General features: G+C 43.7%; 1 protein-coding gene across 1 annotated transcript in view; it reads right to left on the bottom strand.

Annotated features, from left to right (window-relative positions):
- The window catches only part of LOC130547499 (copine-8), a 146820-nt gene that overhangs the window by 23396 nt on the left and 106606 nt on the right, over positions 1-16818 (bottom strand). Inside the window, exons 13-15 of the mRNA XM_057323463.1 lie at positions 3914-3960; positions 2592-2773; positions 1510-1637 (exon numbers count right to left, since the gene is read on the bottom strand). Coding sequence (XP_057179446.1) covers positions 1510-1637; positions 2592-2773; positions 3914-3960 — 357 coding nt within the window. The remainder of the gene's footprint in view (positions 1-1509; positions 1638-2591; positions 2774-3913; positions 3961-16818) is intronic.

Genomic DNA, 16818 nt, shown 5'->3' with positions numbered 1-16818 from the left:
AGCCGGCGTCCCAGCCGGTGATTCAGCCGGCGTCCCTGCCGGTGATTCAGCCGGCGTCCCTGCCGGTGATTCTTTCTGTCCTGTGTCGGTTCATTGTTCATTGTCCTTCGTACCTCGTTCATGTGAGTCCATGTCTAGTATCTCTTGTTCCTGCCTTGCCTTGCCTTGCCCTGCGTTGTCCCTTAAGTGTGAGTTTTGTTTGTTGATTACTTTAGTTCTTGTTTTGCCCCCTAGAGGGAAGTTTTTGTTTACCTTTTTGAAAGAAGTCTTTTGTTATAGTGGTTGTTCCCCCATCGTGGGTTTTTGTTTTAAATATCTTTGTTAACCCCTTAACTGCTGCCTGCATCTGGGTTCTTCCCCTCCCCAAACCTTGACAATTATAAAATGACTTCTGTATTACTTCTAAATTTTGACTCATTTTAAAAAGCTAAATTTTTAAAAAATGTATACAATCTATATAGAAAGTATATTGATTTTATCTGGACTGATGTCTGTTACGATACACCTTGTCCTTACCTTTAAGAGAGTTAAGCCCTTTTCAACTCAACTCAACTTTATTTATATAGCGCTTTTACAATTTTCATTGTTACAAAGCAGCTGTACATGAGACATATTGACTATAAGCAAAATAATTAAAGTTGTACCTGCAGAAACAAGAAAAGGTTGAAAACACAGAAGACAGACATACCCACATACAAAACACTCCACACACACAATATGCACACGTACTAACACACATAGACATAGAGACACACACACACACGGATGCGCACGCACACACACACAACACACACACACGTACGTACACAGACAAGTACGCACACAAACACACACACACACACACACACACACACGCTCAGTGAGAGCACACCTTTAGGATAAAGGAGAGAGAAGCACAGGTCAAATATAACAGACTATAAATTCCTATATGTAATATTAATTAAGTAAAACTTTAAAATTCTAAAGCAGCCCCCCCGGTCAGGCAAAAACAGTATGCAAACGGTGGCGAGGAACACAAAACTCTAATCGAGAAAAAAAACCTCAGGAGAACCCAGGCCCAACCAGGGGATTCCAGTTCCCCTCTGGCAAAAGCTGCTGCCTCTGCACAAGCTCCAGAGAGCTTGCACAACAAGGCTAAATAAAATAAATAAACTCAATAATAAAATAAATTATATTTTAAGATTTCAATCTAAAGAGTTTTGGGTTTTTCAATTCAGACACCACATGCTCTTATTCAGAATATTCCTGTAGCTCAAATGCTAGAACATGGTGCTACAGAGGCCAATGATCTGGGTTTCATTCTCAGAGAACAGTTAAACAGCCGAAATATGCACATTGACTATGGTACAGCTGCTTTGAATAAAAGTGTCTGCCAAATATGTAAATACGTAAGTTATACTGTATATAGAATATTGAGAGGAACCTTTTTGCTTTAAATCTCAAGATTACTAATGCTTTAACCCACCAAAGGTTAAAATATTGCAAATTGTTTCTGAATGAATGTCATACCTGGCAACGTGGTTGATGACAGGTGAGAAGTTGGTGGGACCGTAGAGCTGGACAGATTTAAGACTCTGGTAATACGCCTCCATTACTCCATCAATGCCATTGCAATATGGGTTCTGAGGGTTTCCATTCTGATACACAAACAATTTAAAATTGTATGAAAATTTACATGAAAGAAACAGCATCATTATTTTAGCTGACATAAAATCAAACATCCCAGCTACTACTGCTACATGATTCCTGTGTGCTTTCCGCCCATGCTTGCGTTAAATGCATATATTTTGTGATGGCTGCAAAAATAGTGTAGTCTTTTACCTGGTCTACATGACAAATGTACTTTCCCTAATGAATTATCTCAATAATACCTTGATTTTAGAGAAGCTATTATATTTTTAATTGTGCCTAAACGTAGAAAATTTCCGTTGTACTTCCATTGTCCGCAAAACTCGCCACAACAGTAATGTGTTACAGGTAGGGTTGCACGGTGTACCGGTGCTATGGTAACATCGCGATGCTATTGTAAACTTTAATAAAATTCCTAGACACTAGTGTTTTTTAGTCTTACCATAGTAAATATTACCATAGTAAAGTATACTTCAGTATTTGCTACAACTTATCCCATATCTATAGTTAATAATACAAAACATTGTAGTGTACAGCATAATACAGTTCACAGTAAATTCAAAACGTTTCATTTAAATATGTGTATTTAGGAAATTTGTTTCATTTTGTAGATTTCTATTATGAACATGACACAGTACCGTGATATGACATGGTACCGTGATACTTTGGCAGGTATAATACCGTAAGATATGTTTATGGTACCGTGACAACCCTAGTTACGGGTAGTTGCCAGGGCCTTTTTTAGTTGCTAAGGTGATCTAAACGGTTGCTAAGGCATTGTTAGTTGGTTCCTCTAAGAGGTGGAGTTGCTAGGCTGTTCCCGTGGTTACAGTGCAGTTGCTAAGCATTGCTGTGTAATTGCAAGGATGTTGCTGTGTGGCAGCTACAGTGTTCTGAGTGTTGTACACAAGGTTGTATGCCTCTGGTTGACACAGTGTTTGATGGTTTGTATTTTTGCTTACTAGGGCAAACTCATGGGATACTCTCCCATCAGGAGGCAATTTAGCTCCGAAACCTAGTGCAGGGAACATCTTGTCGCTGTCATAGTCCTGTATGATCTCCCCCACGGCTTTGAGCGCCATGGCGTAGGCGTTGAGCTGATATGGACTCATGTAATGGAGGGAGGTGGGCTGGGCTGGGTTGCCTGGGAACAGTGTAAAAGGAAATATGTACTTTTAACTAAGCCATCTGACAAGGAGAAGAAAACTTAGTCCATTATATATTTCATAAATAATTGCAGCCAGAGTTAAAATAGAATGTTATAAATCATTGGAAGGAAGAGTGTAACGCATGATAGCACACATACTAATGCAGTGTAGTTATTATAGGTATAACCATACATATTTTAGCAACGATGTCCGAAATGCTTTGCTTATATTGGAAATATAATAAGAATAGATATTCATATGAAGCAACTCATCCAAAATATGTCTGAAAGGGGCATGTGCATGTGGTTATTGCAAAAGGTGAAGAAACACTTTTTTAAAGTCTAAAATGCATTTTATTGTACAAAAATGTGTAAAAAATCAACAATCAATATTTTTGGTTCATTTTCCGTTAAAATACTGTTATGTATGTTTATTTTGTCATCTGGTACAGTGGATGACAAGTGGGTAGTTGACAAATAAACCGTCAATTTGTATTGTGACCGCAAATAATTTGGGGAAAAACTAACAATGAAGATAAATCTCTCTTATGCTATTTTATATTATAATTATTAATAATCATATACTGTATTAACAGGGCACATGTACTGTATATTACAAGTACAAGTACAAGTACACTAGTATGAATAAAAAGCCATTTTTTTAATAATGCAAATTATAATACAATTTAAAATTAGTTTGTGTGCAGTCTGTAAGCCACATTAAATTGTTTAACTTGTGTATTAAATCAGTTAGAAAGCAATAAACTCTGAAAAAAGTCTGATACGACAAAAAGGTCTAACAAAAAATGATAACTTTTAGATATTCAAGAAAACGTTTCTGCTATCAGGCCCTAATGTTCCCAGAGTATCATGATACAATAAATTCAGAGGTGCAATAATGAAATCTAACAAAAATAGAATTGGTACAGGTTGCCTTGTAATTTAGATGGGTTTCGTGGTATTCCCCTTGCCTGAGCAAATGAATGTAAAAGGCAATATAATCACACAGATCAAAGCTCTTTATTATTTTAAATCTCACTCATTATGATAGAGGGTGGCTATTACTGGCTCTTTTTCATTCTCATTTGCATATATTTCAATAATTCCCAGCAGTCCTGTGCTGTCGGCGGCACTCACCATTAGAAGCCGTGAAATCAATCGCCACTGTGAAATTAATCTGAGTCCTGCACAACAAAGAGACAGATAATGGTTATTTTAGTAATACTTCAATCTTATGGACATCAAAAAGCTCCAGGCGCAATAAAAGTGAACTCATTGAGAAGCTCTCAAGGTAATAAATACAGAAAGAATTCAATTGAAAGTATCAGAAAATGAACTTTAGCCATCATTTAGGAGAAGCCCAACATGTTTATGACTATTAATTAAATTCCATTAAAGTAAAATAATATATAACATATTTTATCTTATTTTAAAATACTTTTTTATATAAATCAACATAAGACCAACTACAGTACTTTTAACTATATTTAAGATTAACTCTGAAATCTGAAATGTATGTGTCACGATTTGCGTGGCTGAAGAACCCAAACGCAGGCAGCGGTAGTGAAGGGGTTAAACAAAAGACTTTTAACACTTACACTGACTAAACTTAACTTGATTAAATGACACAGGCAGGAACACGAAGCAATCATACACAGTACACAGAACAATCCACGAGCAACAAGACAATGAAACAAAAGGGCATTAAATAGGCAAGACAAACGAGGGATAATTACACAGGGCAGGTGAGGAACATTAGACAGGAGAGGAAAGCAATACAAGAAACGAGAGGGGCGGGGCTAATGACAAGACATGAGAAAACACATGAGATGTCAAAAAACAAACATCTCATGGCTTTCTCACATATAACCTAAGGCTTTGCCATGGCTCTGCTACAGGACCAAGAAAAACATGACTAAAGGAAGCAGAGCCATGACAGTATGTGGCTGCCTAAATATACAGTATATAGGTGCCTAAATTAGATAGCAAGGGTTTGCAATGCACAAGACTGGAACAGATATTATAAATATAAAGAATTTGTCCTAATCTTTAATCTTTTGTGTTTCTGTTCGTTATAGTGCAAGGGGAATAGATAGACTGGATAGATTAGGCCGGTGTGTTGTGTGTGTGTTTTGATGTTTGCTGGGAGACACACTAATACACACAGCAAACTAATGCTGTAAGTACTGATCTGTCTCCTCTTATTAAATTACTCACATTACCAAGGTTAAAGCACAAACGCAAAATACACTCTTAAAATGTCAATTAGCAAGATTCCTCTTGTTCAAATCTGCTTAAATGCACAACAGTGTTTGAAGATGGTTCCAACAACAACAAAAACATACAACAAAGGTAAACACTGTGTACCAAGCCTGAAATACTTTGCCTGTCTGTTTAAAGTCATTCCAAGTTGGAGAAATTTCATGTATTATCTTATCTCTGTTAAATCTTTGGTTCTCATGTTGACTACATTCTCTACACGTAGTCAGAATTCAATTCATGTTTAACTACATGTGACAGTACAGCGTACTTAAAATCCATCATCCAGATACTCTAAACCTTCAGAAAAAAAAACATTCGCATAATAAGACCTTTGTCCAGAAAGCTTTGCTAGCGGTCATGCCATCACAGACTTTACCACAAGGTACAGAATGAAAACAGGTAAACTATATGACTTTGTATTTGCATCTATTGTGAAGTAATAGGCTGTACTTAAAAGACATTAGGGTGCCTTCACACCTAATGAGATGTCAGGATTTATTTATAGTTTGGTTGGTGTGAAAACTGCACTTAAGCTGGCACACTCCGGTTTGAGAAATGTTCATTTGGACATTTTGGTATTATTCACAGCTGGTATGAAAGGCACAACTTGCGGAGGTGAATGTCTCGGTTACGGATGTAACCTCATTTCCCTGATGGAGGGAACGAGACGTTGTGTCGAACCGACAGATGGGGTTCGTCCCTGAGAACTAATCGCTTCCGACTACTTAGAAAAGGCCAATGAAAATTGGCGAATGAAATTTGCATGCCGGACTCCGCCCCCGGATATCAGGGTATAAAAGGGAGACGGCGTGCTTCATTCATTCATCTTAGTTCTGAGGAGCCTGAGACCTCTCACGACTGCTGCAGCGGACAGCACGTGTTGTGGCAAGGAGGACACAACGTCTCGTTCCCTCCATCAGGGAACTGAGGTTACATCCGTAACCGAGACGTTCCCTTTCTTTCGGTCTCTCGACATTGCGTCGAACCGACAGATGGGGTTCCTATGGAAAACATCATAACACTGTGCCCTGTCACAATCTCTAGCGAAGCGACGGTGACTGGCCTGGGCGTGTCAGCCGTGAGCGCTACCGCGAAATTGTAACCTACCAGTGGGTAGGTAGGGGGTCCCAGAGCTTTCTTGAAAGGTGGGAAGGCCCCTGCCTTCGGCCTCACAGGTGGCGGCCTTTTTTCTCTATCAGCGAGAAGCCACCCGGTACCGTAAGGCCACTGGGTAAGCGCTACTTCCTCAAGTGGGGGATGCGCTACAGAGAGATTTAGTGGAGATACCAACATGGTCTCACCGATGGGGGAGAACTCATGGGAAGAATGTACGGACTGAAGGAGTTAACCGCGAGGTGGAGGTCCACCTAGGGAAGGTCATGGGTTACCAAGGTGGGAACCAATCATGAGGAAACATCAGACGGAACCGCCCTGCGGGGGGGTTACAACGTCCGGTAGCACTAGGTCCGGTTAGAGCTATGTTGTGGATAACTCAGTTGGTACCCGGCCTAAGGAGCAGGGCTGCTATACCCAGCCCGCCCGCAGGAGGTGCTTGCTTAGTGATGGATGGAGTGCCTGTTCTTCACCCAGTGGCGGAAGAAGGGAGGCTATTTTAGTACGCTGACCCCCTTAGGAGAAAAGGGGGGAAGGTACTGTCATAGGCGTACACCCTACCGGCCGCCAGTCTTGCCTGATGCCTGCAAGACTCGAGCTGTCGGTTTTACGCGGAGGCTGTAGGACCTCACGAAGGTGATGGGTGTAGCCCAACCCGCAGCTCTGCATATGTCTGCCAGAGAGGCGCCTCGAGCCAGTGCCCACGAGGAGGCTGTACTCAGTGTGGAGAGAGCTCTCACCCAGTGGGCGCAGGCGATCTTAGGACAGGTACGCCTTAAGTGACGGCGTCCATGATCCAGTGCGCCAATCTCTGTTTGAGACAGCCCTCCCTGCTGATCTCCAAAACAGACAAGCGCTGCTCAGAGCTCCTGTGGCTCTGCATGCGGTCCAAGCCTGGACACAACACGGATGGGGTTGGGTCTTCCTCCCCGGTGGGGAGCGCCTGTAAGTTCACCACCTGGTGTAGAGGGAGTGGTGGGAACTTTGGGCACGTAGCCGGGCCGGGGTCTCAGGATAGCGTGAGAATGATCAGGCCCGAGTTTTAGGCAATCTGTGGACACGGAGAATGCTTGTAGGTCCGCTACCCTCCTGTGGGTGAGGTGGTAGCCTTCCCACACCCCTAGGAACCAATGATCAGGTTGTGCTGTCCTAGAGACTACCAGCAACTGGGTCGTGATGAGCGGCAATAGCGGCTACATACACGTTCAGTGTGGAAAGGGAGAGATTACTCTTGAGTCTCTAGAAAGACAGCACGTTCCCGATCGAGCCACTCCGCAGGTCTTCTCTTCGAGAAGAGCACCAGGATGAGAAGAGGCACCACTTACAGGCGTATAGCCGCCTAGTGGCCAGGGCCCTAGCCTGAGTGATGGTCTTAACCGCCGCAGGGGGTAAGCCACTCAGGATCTCCTCGTCCCGTCCAGGGGCCAGACATGGAGGTTCCAGAGGTCTGGCCTGGGATGCCGTAACGTGCCCTTCCCCTGGGAAAACAGGTCCTTCGTCAGGGGAATCGGCAAGGGGGGAGCTGTCATCAAAAGCATTAGCTCTGAGAACCAAGTCTGGTTGGGCTAGTATGGCGCAACTAGTACACTTGATGCTCCTCTTCCCTGACCTTGCACAGGGTCTGTGCAATGAGGCTCACTGGGGGGGAAGGCGTACTTCCGCTTGTCCCACGGCCAGCTGTGCGCTAGAGCATCCGCGCCGAGGGGGCCTCGGACGGGGAGACTTTAGCGGCAATGGGTGGTGTCCAGGGAGGCGAAGGGGTCTACCTGAGCCCCCCCGAACTGTACCCAATGAGCTGGACTGCGCGGAGGGTGGGGTCGCCACTCTCCGCGAGGTGTCAACTGACGAGAGAGAACATAGGCTGTCTGGTTTAGGTCGCCTGGGATATGTGTGGCTCGCAGGGAACTGATCACCTGCGGACTCCACAGGAGGAGGCGTCGGGCGAGTCGTGTTAGCTGCCGTGAGCGAACGCCACCCTGGTGATATACGCTATGGCAGTTGTGCTGTCCGACCGGACCAGCACGTGCTTGTCCTGCACGAGAGGTTGTAGCCCCTTCAGTGCAAGTAGCACATCCAACAACTCTAGGCAGTTGATATGCCTGCGCAGGCGGGGGCCCGTCCATCGCCCCGACACTGCGTGCCCGTTGCACACGGCACCCCAACACTGCAGGGAGGCGTCTGTCGTCACTACGACCTGCCTCGTGACCTGCCCGAGAGGGACCCCCATCCGTAGAAAGGTTATTGAAGACCAAGGGGTTAGGGTGCGTCGGCAGAGAGGCGTAATCACCATCCGCCTGCTGCCGGTGTGCCACGCTCTCCAGGGAACTCAACTCTGTAGCCAGTGTTGGAGCAGTCTCATGTGCATCAACCCGAGGGGTATCACCACCGCCGAGGATGCCATGTGCCCAGGAGCCTCTGAATTTCAGGGGGACCACTGACTGCTTGAAATATTCCAGGCAGTTCAACACTGACTGAGCGCGCTCTGTAGTCAGTCACGCTGTAATGGAGACAGAGTTGAGTTCCATACCAAGAAAGAGGATGCTCCACACAGGGGAGAGCTTGCTTTTTTCTCAGTTGACCTGTGGTCCCAATCAATCTAGGTGCCGAAGCACTAGGTCCCTGTCTGTACATAACAGATCTCGCGAGTGTGTCAAATGAGCCAGTCGTTGAGATAGTTTAGTACCCGCACACCTCTCTCTCTGAGGGGAGTGAGGGCGGATTCCACGATCTTCGTGAAGACTCGTCGGGACAGGGACAGACCGAAAGGGAGGACTCTGTACTAATATGCCTGACCCTCGAAAGCGAACCGTAGGAACGGGCAATGATGAGGGAATTTCGAGACATGAAAGTAAGTGTCCTTCAGGTCGATTGCCATGAACCAATCCTGACATCTGGTAGATGTCAGGATGCGCTTCTGCGTGAGCATCCTGAACGGCAGCTTGAGTAGGTGCCTGTTCAGGGTACGCAGATCTAGCAACCCCCCTTTTTTGGGGACGATGAAGTACGGGCTGTAAACCCGTTGAACATCTCGGCTAGAGGGACGAGCACGATCGCTTCCTCACCAGAGGGGTGGCGACCTCGGCCCGAAGCACAGGAGCATCCTTGCCTCTGCTGAGGTTTGGAGGATGCCCTAAACTTGGGCGGGCGTCCGGGGAGTTGGATCGCGTAGCCGAGACGGATCGTATCCTGTAGTCACCGTGACTGTTTGGGAGCTCTTGTCAGGCTCCCAGGGACCGAGACAGGTAGGCTAGGGGTACGTTCTGCTTCATCGACCTCCCCGGGGGGTGGTTCGATGGCTGGCAGTGCGGATCCCTCACCGTGGGGGGGCCCCCCGGAGAGGAGATCGGCTCTGCTGTTTTACCTGCCTGGCGATGATTTAGCACAACGCACCGTCGATTGAGAGTGCTTAGGCTGATGATTATCCTCGACTTTGGGTCTCGCCGCAACGTCGAGTTGCCGAACACCGTCGTGTAGAGGGTGAGAGTAGCTGTGATAATATCCAGACGATGATGTAGCACAACGCACCGTCGATTGAGAGTGCTTAGGCTGCTGATTATACTCGACATTGGGTCTCGCCATGACGCAACGTCGAGTTGCCGAACACCGTCATGTAGAGGGTGAGAACGGCTGATAAACACCCAGAGAGAGAGAGAAAAACCTTTAGAAGTGGGTTGTTGGGACGGGGCAGGAACCGTCCCGGATCGACCAACCAGCGATGGAATGGCTGGGGTCGGGCCCAAAGGTATTCTCGATCTCCCTGATCTTCCCATGAGGGCCTCTTCGACGTGGACCAGGGCTGCTGGGAAGCAGAGGGTGCATGGGATCTTGACGGCCAGAGGGCGGCCGAGTCGCGGCAGGGGAGGATATGCTTGATATCCTCTGTCTGCTCCTTTACTGTCGAGAACTGCAGCTCGACAGTATCACCAAACAACCCCTCTTGCGAGATGGGTGTATCAAGAAAGCGGACTTTCTCGGCGTTACTCATCTGTGCAAGGTTCAGCCAGAGGTGTCTCTCCTGGAGCACAAGTGTGGACATCGCCCGACCCAGGGCCCACGCGGTCACCTTGGTCGCCCGTAGAGTGAGGTTGGTGACAGCGCGGAGTTCCTGCATAAGCGCTGGGTCGGTCTTACCCTCGTGGAGCTCTCTCTGCGCATTGGCCTGATGGACCTGCAGGATGGCCATAGCGTGGAGAGAGGGGACAGCTTGGCCCGCAGCAGAGTAAGCGCTCGACACCTCAGATGCCGAAAAGAGCCCCTGGGCTGCCCCACCATCGAGGGAAGAAAGGGCGATGGAACTAGTTGACGTGTACGCGCCGAAGGGGAGCGTTCCAGGTCGTACTAAGTTCCTCATGCACTTCCGGGGGAACACGGCACTGGGGACGAGTGCGGCTTGGAGCCGCTCTTAAGCCCGAGGTACCGTGTATCCAGCCGCGAGCGTTGGGAGAGGCAGTGCGGTGCACCGCAACCCAATGCCGGCCGCCCGGGAAAGCATGGCTGACATTTCGACGTCTGCTTCTTCCTGAGCTCAACTCCCCGAGGGAGGGAGCTTCAAGGAATCGTCTGATGCCAGTAAGTCACCCTCCGATGCTGCAACAGACATCTCATCATCACGTACCGTGTCCGATACGTGGTTGAGAAACAAGACGGTGGGACCGTCTCATGGGGAACGGGGTCACACGAGCGAGACGAGGTGCGAACGGTCCGCGAGCCAGTGGCTGACGGATTAGCGCTCACAGTATCCTCATATCACCCTCGCTGCTCGCTGTAGCGGGCGGCAGGGCCGTAGTCCTGCCGTCACGGAACGGGAAGCAGACGAGGTGGTGGCTGAGTCCCGTGGGAACACATCGTCAACCGCCCGCAGTGCGGGCAGGACGTATCCACAACATCTGCCCCAGCGTACTGGAAGCAGACATCGTGTCCGTCCCTCTCCTCGATGAGTGTGTTGCACCCACGAGAACAGCGGGACGGTGTGGCACCGTCTGCTGGCTCGAACACCTCTGGAACCGCCGAGACGTCCAGGGGAAGTCGCTGCAGGAAGGGACAGTCCGCTGCACCACGTCGTAGAACCGGCAATCTGGAGTTGCTAAGTAGTAGCGAGAGTTGATCTTCATAAGCGAAGGCTCCGAAGAACAAAAAGGTGAATGAATGAAGCACGCCGTCTCACTTTTATACCTGGATATCCGGGGGCGGAGTCCGGCATGCAAATTTCATTCGCCAATTTTCATTGACCTTTTCTAAGTAGTCGGAAGCAATTGGTTCTCAGGGACGAACCCCATCTGTCGGTTCGACACAACGTCGAGAGACCGACAGAAAGGGAACTGCTATTAATTATATATAATTTGCCTATTACAGTTGAACTATTCCAATTACTGCCTGTCTCTGCCATTCAAAAAAGTTCCGAAACTGCCTTTAGTTAGTTTACACTTTTTGCAACTCTTGAAATTTGTGCCACCCACAGGAAACTTTTTTTGAAAGATGGCTAGATGAGGCCAATAAAAAAACATGGTGTGTAAAGGCTGAATCAAAGGGTAGTTATGGTTAATTTTTTGACACAAAAGAAAAAAATGTTTTGCTGAGTTGTTCATTATAGAATCATATATATACTGCAAATGTAGCTGTGCACAAGATCTTAAGTAAATGGGCAATGACAAACAGGAAACGCTATTTAAAATTCTATTCTAACAATTCTACATTTTTATAATAATTACAAAATATTATTCTGTGTTAGTTAACATTAGTTATGCAAGTTATGTAATGAAAAAAGATTTTTTCAGACACTATCATATCAGCTGGTCTGGTACGCCCAGTTTGATGAAACATCAATCAGAAGTAGCATTGCAAGCAAGATATAGACTTGAATTGATTGTGACAGCTATTGCAGACACTTGAGCAGAGGTGAACATGACAGTATTTCCAGAGGTTCAACACAAACTGAACAGCTACATCTTGGATGCACTAGAGGGGACATGAAGCAGTAGTCTGTCTGAGAAATGACTAGAACCTAAACAAAGAGATGACAACAGTCTGGTCATGGAAGGGACCAATTTTCCATATGTTATAGTGCATGTCCTGAACGGAGAAGACAGTTGCTGCAATGTTGTCGACAAAAGGCCATAGTATAGGTTTCCTGGCATGAGTTTTAAGCTTTAACACACCGGTGGGTGGCAGATTTTGGCTGGGGGTATGAAGTAACTCAGGATGAGCATGACATGATGACTACCCATCCAGGTCAACACAGTGTAATGCCCTCTAAGATTACATATGTGGAGACAGAAAAGTGCGAAGAGATGTATGATTAGCAATGCAGTGAGAACAAAAGAAATACAATTGGACGACAAGGCAAAGCGATTTTTTGCAGAACATAAAAGGGACATGTTCTGAGCCCTGTGGGACACCAGTGGGTATTAGTAGACAATTGAAAAGAGTAAAGTAAAAAAACCTTTTAATTGAAGACAGACTTAAGCTGTGAATATTAAAGCCATTGGTAACACTTTAGTATAGGGACCAATCCTCACTATTAACAGTTGCTTATAGACATTAGGGCTGTGTATTGGAAAGTGCCTCCCGATACAATACATATCACGATAGATGGGTCACGGTACAATATATTGCAATGCATTTCGATACAATACACATTTGCGATATATTGCAATACTCTGAATACAAAATTTAAAAAGTAGAGCTAGAAATACAACATGCTGTGCACCACCTGCACTGTTTTCTGTAAGGATAAGTGTAAAAACATCCCTTACCTCTGCAGAGTGGCCATGATGTGCGATGCATGGACCTTTAGATCAGAGGTTTGGGTTCTCAAACTGTGGATTGCGCCCCTCAAGTGGGTAGGACAGGGGAATAAGGTGGGTCACGCAAGGCTGTTGTGGTGCATTACAGTTAAAACAATGAACATGGGCAGTATAAAACCCCTGGTTCATCTGTGCTGTAAATGCGCTGGTGTCACATGTCATTGTTACTTTTCTTATTAAACTTTTTGTCTAATGCACTGCAGTAGCTAAGTGACTTGTGTCATGACTTGCGAAGCCTACAAACATCATTATTTTATATAACTCATTACTCCATTACTTATTTTGAAAACCAAAGCACACCCACACATCAGCTCTGAGAGCTCAAAGCGTTCTTATATTTTTCGCCATGCTCGCTTCCACTTACTTTTGGCTGTATGTATACTGTATGACATGATAAAAAAAATATATCGATAGTAGAGGTATCACTATCGATACACTATTGAAAAAAAAATATTGCGATAGTTACATGTATCGATATTTTTGCACAGCCCTAATTAACATGCATGTATTCGAATATTGGCTGTTTATTAGTACTTAAAAGCACATATTCTGCATGACCATATTCTACATCCCTAATCCTACCCCATACCTAAACCTAACAACTATCGGTAACACTTTAGTATAGGGACCAATTCTCACTATTAACTAGTTGCTTATTAGATGCCTATTTTTAGCATATTGACTGTTTATTAGTACGTATAAAGCACATATTCATCATGACCATATTCTACTTCCCTAATCCTACCTAATACCTAAACCTAACAACTACCTTACTAACTATTAATAAGCAACAAATTAGTAGTTTACTGAGGCAAAAGTCATAGTTAATGGTTTATTAATACCGAGAATTGGACCTTAAAATAAAGTGTGACCCAACTATCATACTAACATTAATAAGCACCAAATTAGGAGTTTATGTCAGGGTTCTGGTAGACGGAGAGCACACCACGGAGGTAGATAAGAAAAAGGAGTTTATTTCAAAAAACAGGAATATCCAAAAACAGGTAAGTATTTCAAAAAACAGGAATATCCAAAAACAGGTAAGTATTTCAAAAAACAGGAATATCCAAAAACAGGTAAGTATTTCAAAAAACAGGAATATCCAAAAACAGGTAAGTATTTCAAAAAACAGGAATATCCAAAAACAGGTAAGTATTTCAAAAAACAGGAATATCCAAAAACAGGTAAGTATTTCAAAAACAGGAATATCCAAAAACAGGTAAGTATTTCAAAAACAGGAATATCCAAAAACAGGTAAGTATTTCAAAAACAGGTAAGTATACTTATCGGGGTAAAGAATTGCAGTGAAGACAACAAGACTGAACAGGGAAGAACAAAAACGTGCAAACTTAAATAGAATCCTGATGATGTGATGCAGGTGTGGACTAATCAAAAATGGTGGATGTGCGGTGCATGCTGGGAAACTGAGTTCAGAACTCCGGGGAGAGGGAACGGGTGAAGCGAGCTGGCGGTGACGACATGTGGGCCGTGGCCGGTGGTGCTGAAACCGTTACAGTTTATTGAGGCAAAAGTCGTAGTTAATGGTTTGTTAATAGCGAGAATTGGGCCTTAAAATAAAGTGTGACTAAGACATCATATGGATATAATAACTATTTCAACAGTTATAGTTGAAATAGTTTCAACAGACTTGTTTGGAATTAATTGCACTTTAATTATCATCATGGCAAGTGAGATATTCACAGGCATGTCTTCTTACCTTGTGACAACAGAAAAGTGTCAATTGATTTTCTGCTATACGATTTATACCATAACATTGACTTATTTTAAATAATACAACATTAGAAAGGTAAAGGGTGCATATGTGTTTTTAAAGTGTAGTGATTTAGGTACAACACAATGCTAATTATAAAAACACAATGTGTCTGGTGTAAACATACTGCAACTGTAGGTTATTTACAGTTGCCAAGCAACATTGCACCTTGGAATAACAAGGAATTAAACTGATGTATGAACAATATTTTAATGTATTACTGTTTAGAGTAATACACACAATTTACTGAGTAATAGTATATTTTGGGTTTTGTCTGTAATATTAAAAAAAGAAATAATTAATTTCTAAAGTATTTTTGTCAGAGGGCTTTACTATCAAACACATAGAGCCACAGTCAATTAGCCATCAAAACCCAATAAACAGAGCTCTTAATTATAGGGACAAGTTCTGAAAATGTTAGCTTTCTCTCAAATATCAGTACCTATAAAGACGCATTGGCCATGACACACACACACACACACACACACACACACACACACACACACACACAAACATATTTCATTCTGTTTTCTCCCACAGGGATTACTCGTCATCCCAACTGCTTCTAGAAGCAAATCGAAACAACAATCTGTGCCTGATGTGTGTTGCACCTAACCATCAATTCCAATGGAGGAAAAAGCATTCATCAGGAGGTTAAAGGGTAAAAGATCAGTCTTCCTCCCCCAGAATACCATATCCTTTCTGCCCAATAGGGGATGACAGCTTCAGAAATAAAAGCTTTGTGGCAGTGGCAACTTATTGTGGTGCCTGCAATCTAAGTGTTTGTAATGGGGGTGGTTACGTGTGACTGCAGGTGCTAAACTCGCCGTCTGAGAAAATGAAAATTGTTAGATGAGGTCTGTTTCTGCCACAGAAGGGACTCTCAGGATGTTCAGAGAATATCCCGAAGAATATCATCTTTCATTATTTGACTGAATCTCAAAGGCACCTACCTCTAGGAATAGGTGAATTGTATGCAGTATGTCATTTAAAATGAAATTAAGTCCTATAAAGATTCGCAATTTCATATGGCATAATGCATATTGCACGTGTATCCATGATATACAGTAAAATGAAATCATTAAAAGTGAAGAAGTAAAGGGTTTCTAGTTAATTGACTATTTACTAGAGATGGGACGTTTGACACTAAGGCTTCGAAGCCTGTTTTATTCTATTGAAGCAGACTGGTTCGAAACTGTGTCGAGGCTTGTATATCAAATGTATGTGATCATGTGACCGATGACGTTTGAGGCTTCATACGTCACAATTAAACACCTGAAGCGATGTGACTGATTCAAATCTTTGCCGTGCCTTCATTCATTATAAGGAGACGCAAAATGCTCTTAATGCAAATCAGAAAATCTAAATCCAGGGATGTCCTTATAATCAGTTCCACCATAAGAGGTATCCACTGAATTCCATATTGCAACATATTTTTAACATTTTACTAGTAAAGTGACATTTCAAAACGTTGTAACGCTTTCATGTGTGGACAATGATTCTCAGACTGAAGATACAGCTGGTATTGCTGAGTATTGCTTTTGTGTTAACTGGAATCAACAAGATGTGAATCATTAGAAAGTGGCTTCTATTATTGCAGCTGACCAATAGATGTCACTGGTAGGGTCTGTCTTTGAGGCTTTGAATCATTTTTGGTACAATCAGGAAAAAGCCTCAAAAGCTTCACAAGGCTTCATCTGCCCATCTCTACTATTTACTACAACTTTAGCGGTTATCATCAAGACTACCAAATATAACTCTGCATGTAAGACTATTTTAAGTCCAAAATATAAAAACCTCAGTCAGTGTTTAAATGTGACTAATTTAACTTTAGAACAACAACAAGTCCGAGTTAAAAATACAGTTCTGTAGTAATTATGTGTTGTCATTATATACATTTGTATACATGATATGTGTATTTTTATGCTCTGCAAATATAAACATTTTGTGTACTTTTATGTAATTCTGATGATTTACTGTTGACAAAACAATGTTCCTATGTCCATCTGGCTAACAGGTAAGGTGTTTTTGAAATTGTAAAATGTGTAATTCTAAACAAGTTATTGTAAAGGTGATATGTTTATAGTCGTCAC

This window comes from Triplophysa rosa, linkage group LG24, assembly GCF_024868665.1.
Source record: "Triplophysa rosa linkage group LG24, Trosa_1v2, whole genome shotgun sequence".
NCBI classification, from domain to species: Eukaryota; Metazoa; Chordata; class Actinopteri; order Cypriniformes; family Nemacheilidae; genus Triplophysa; species Triplophysa rosa.
The sequence above is the reverse complement of the archived record's forward strand: the minus strand, read 5'-3'. Positions and strand labels throughout refer to the sequence as shown.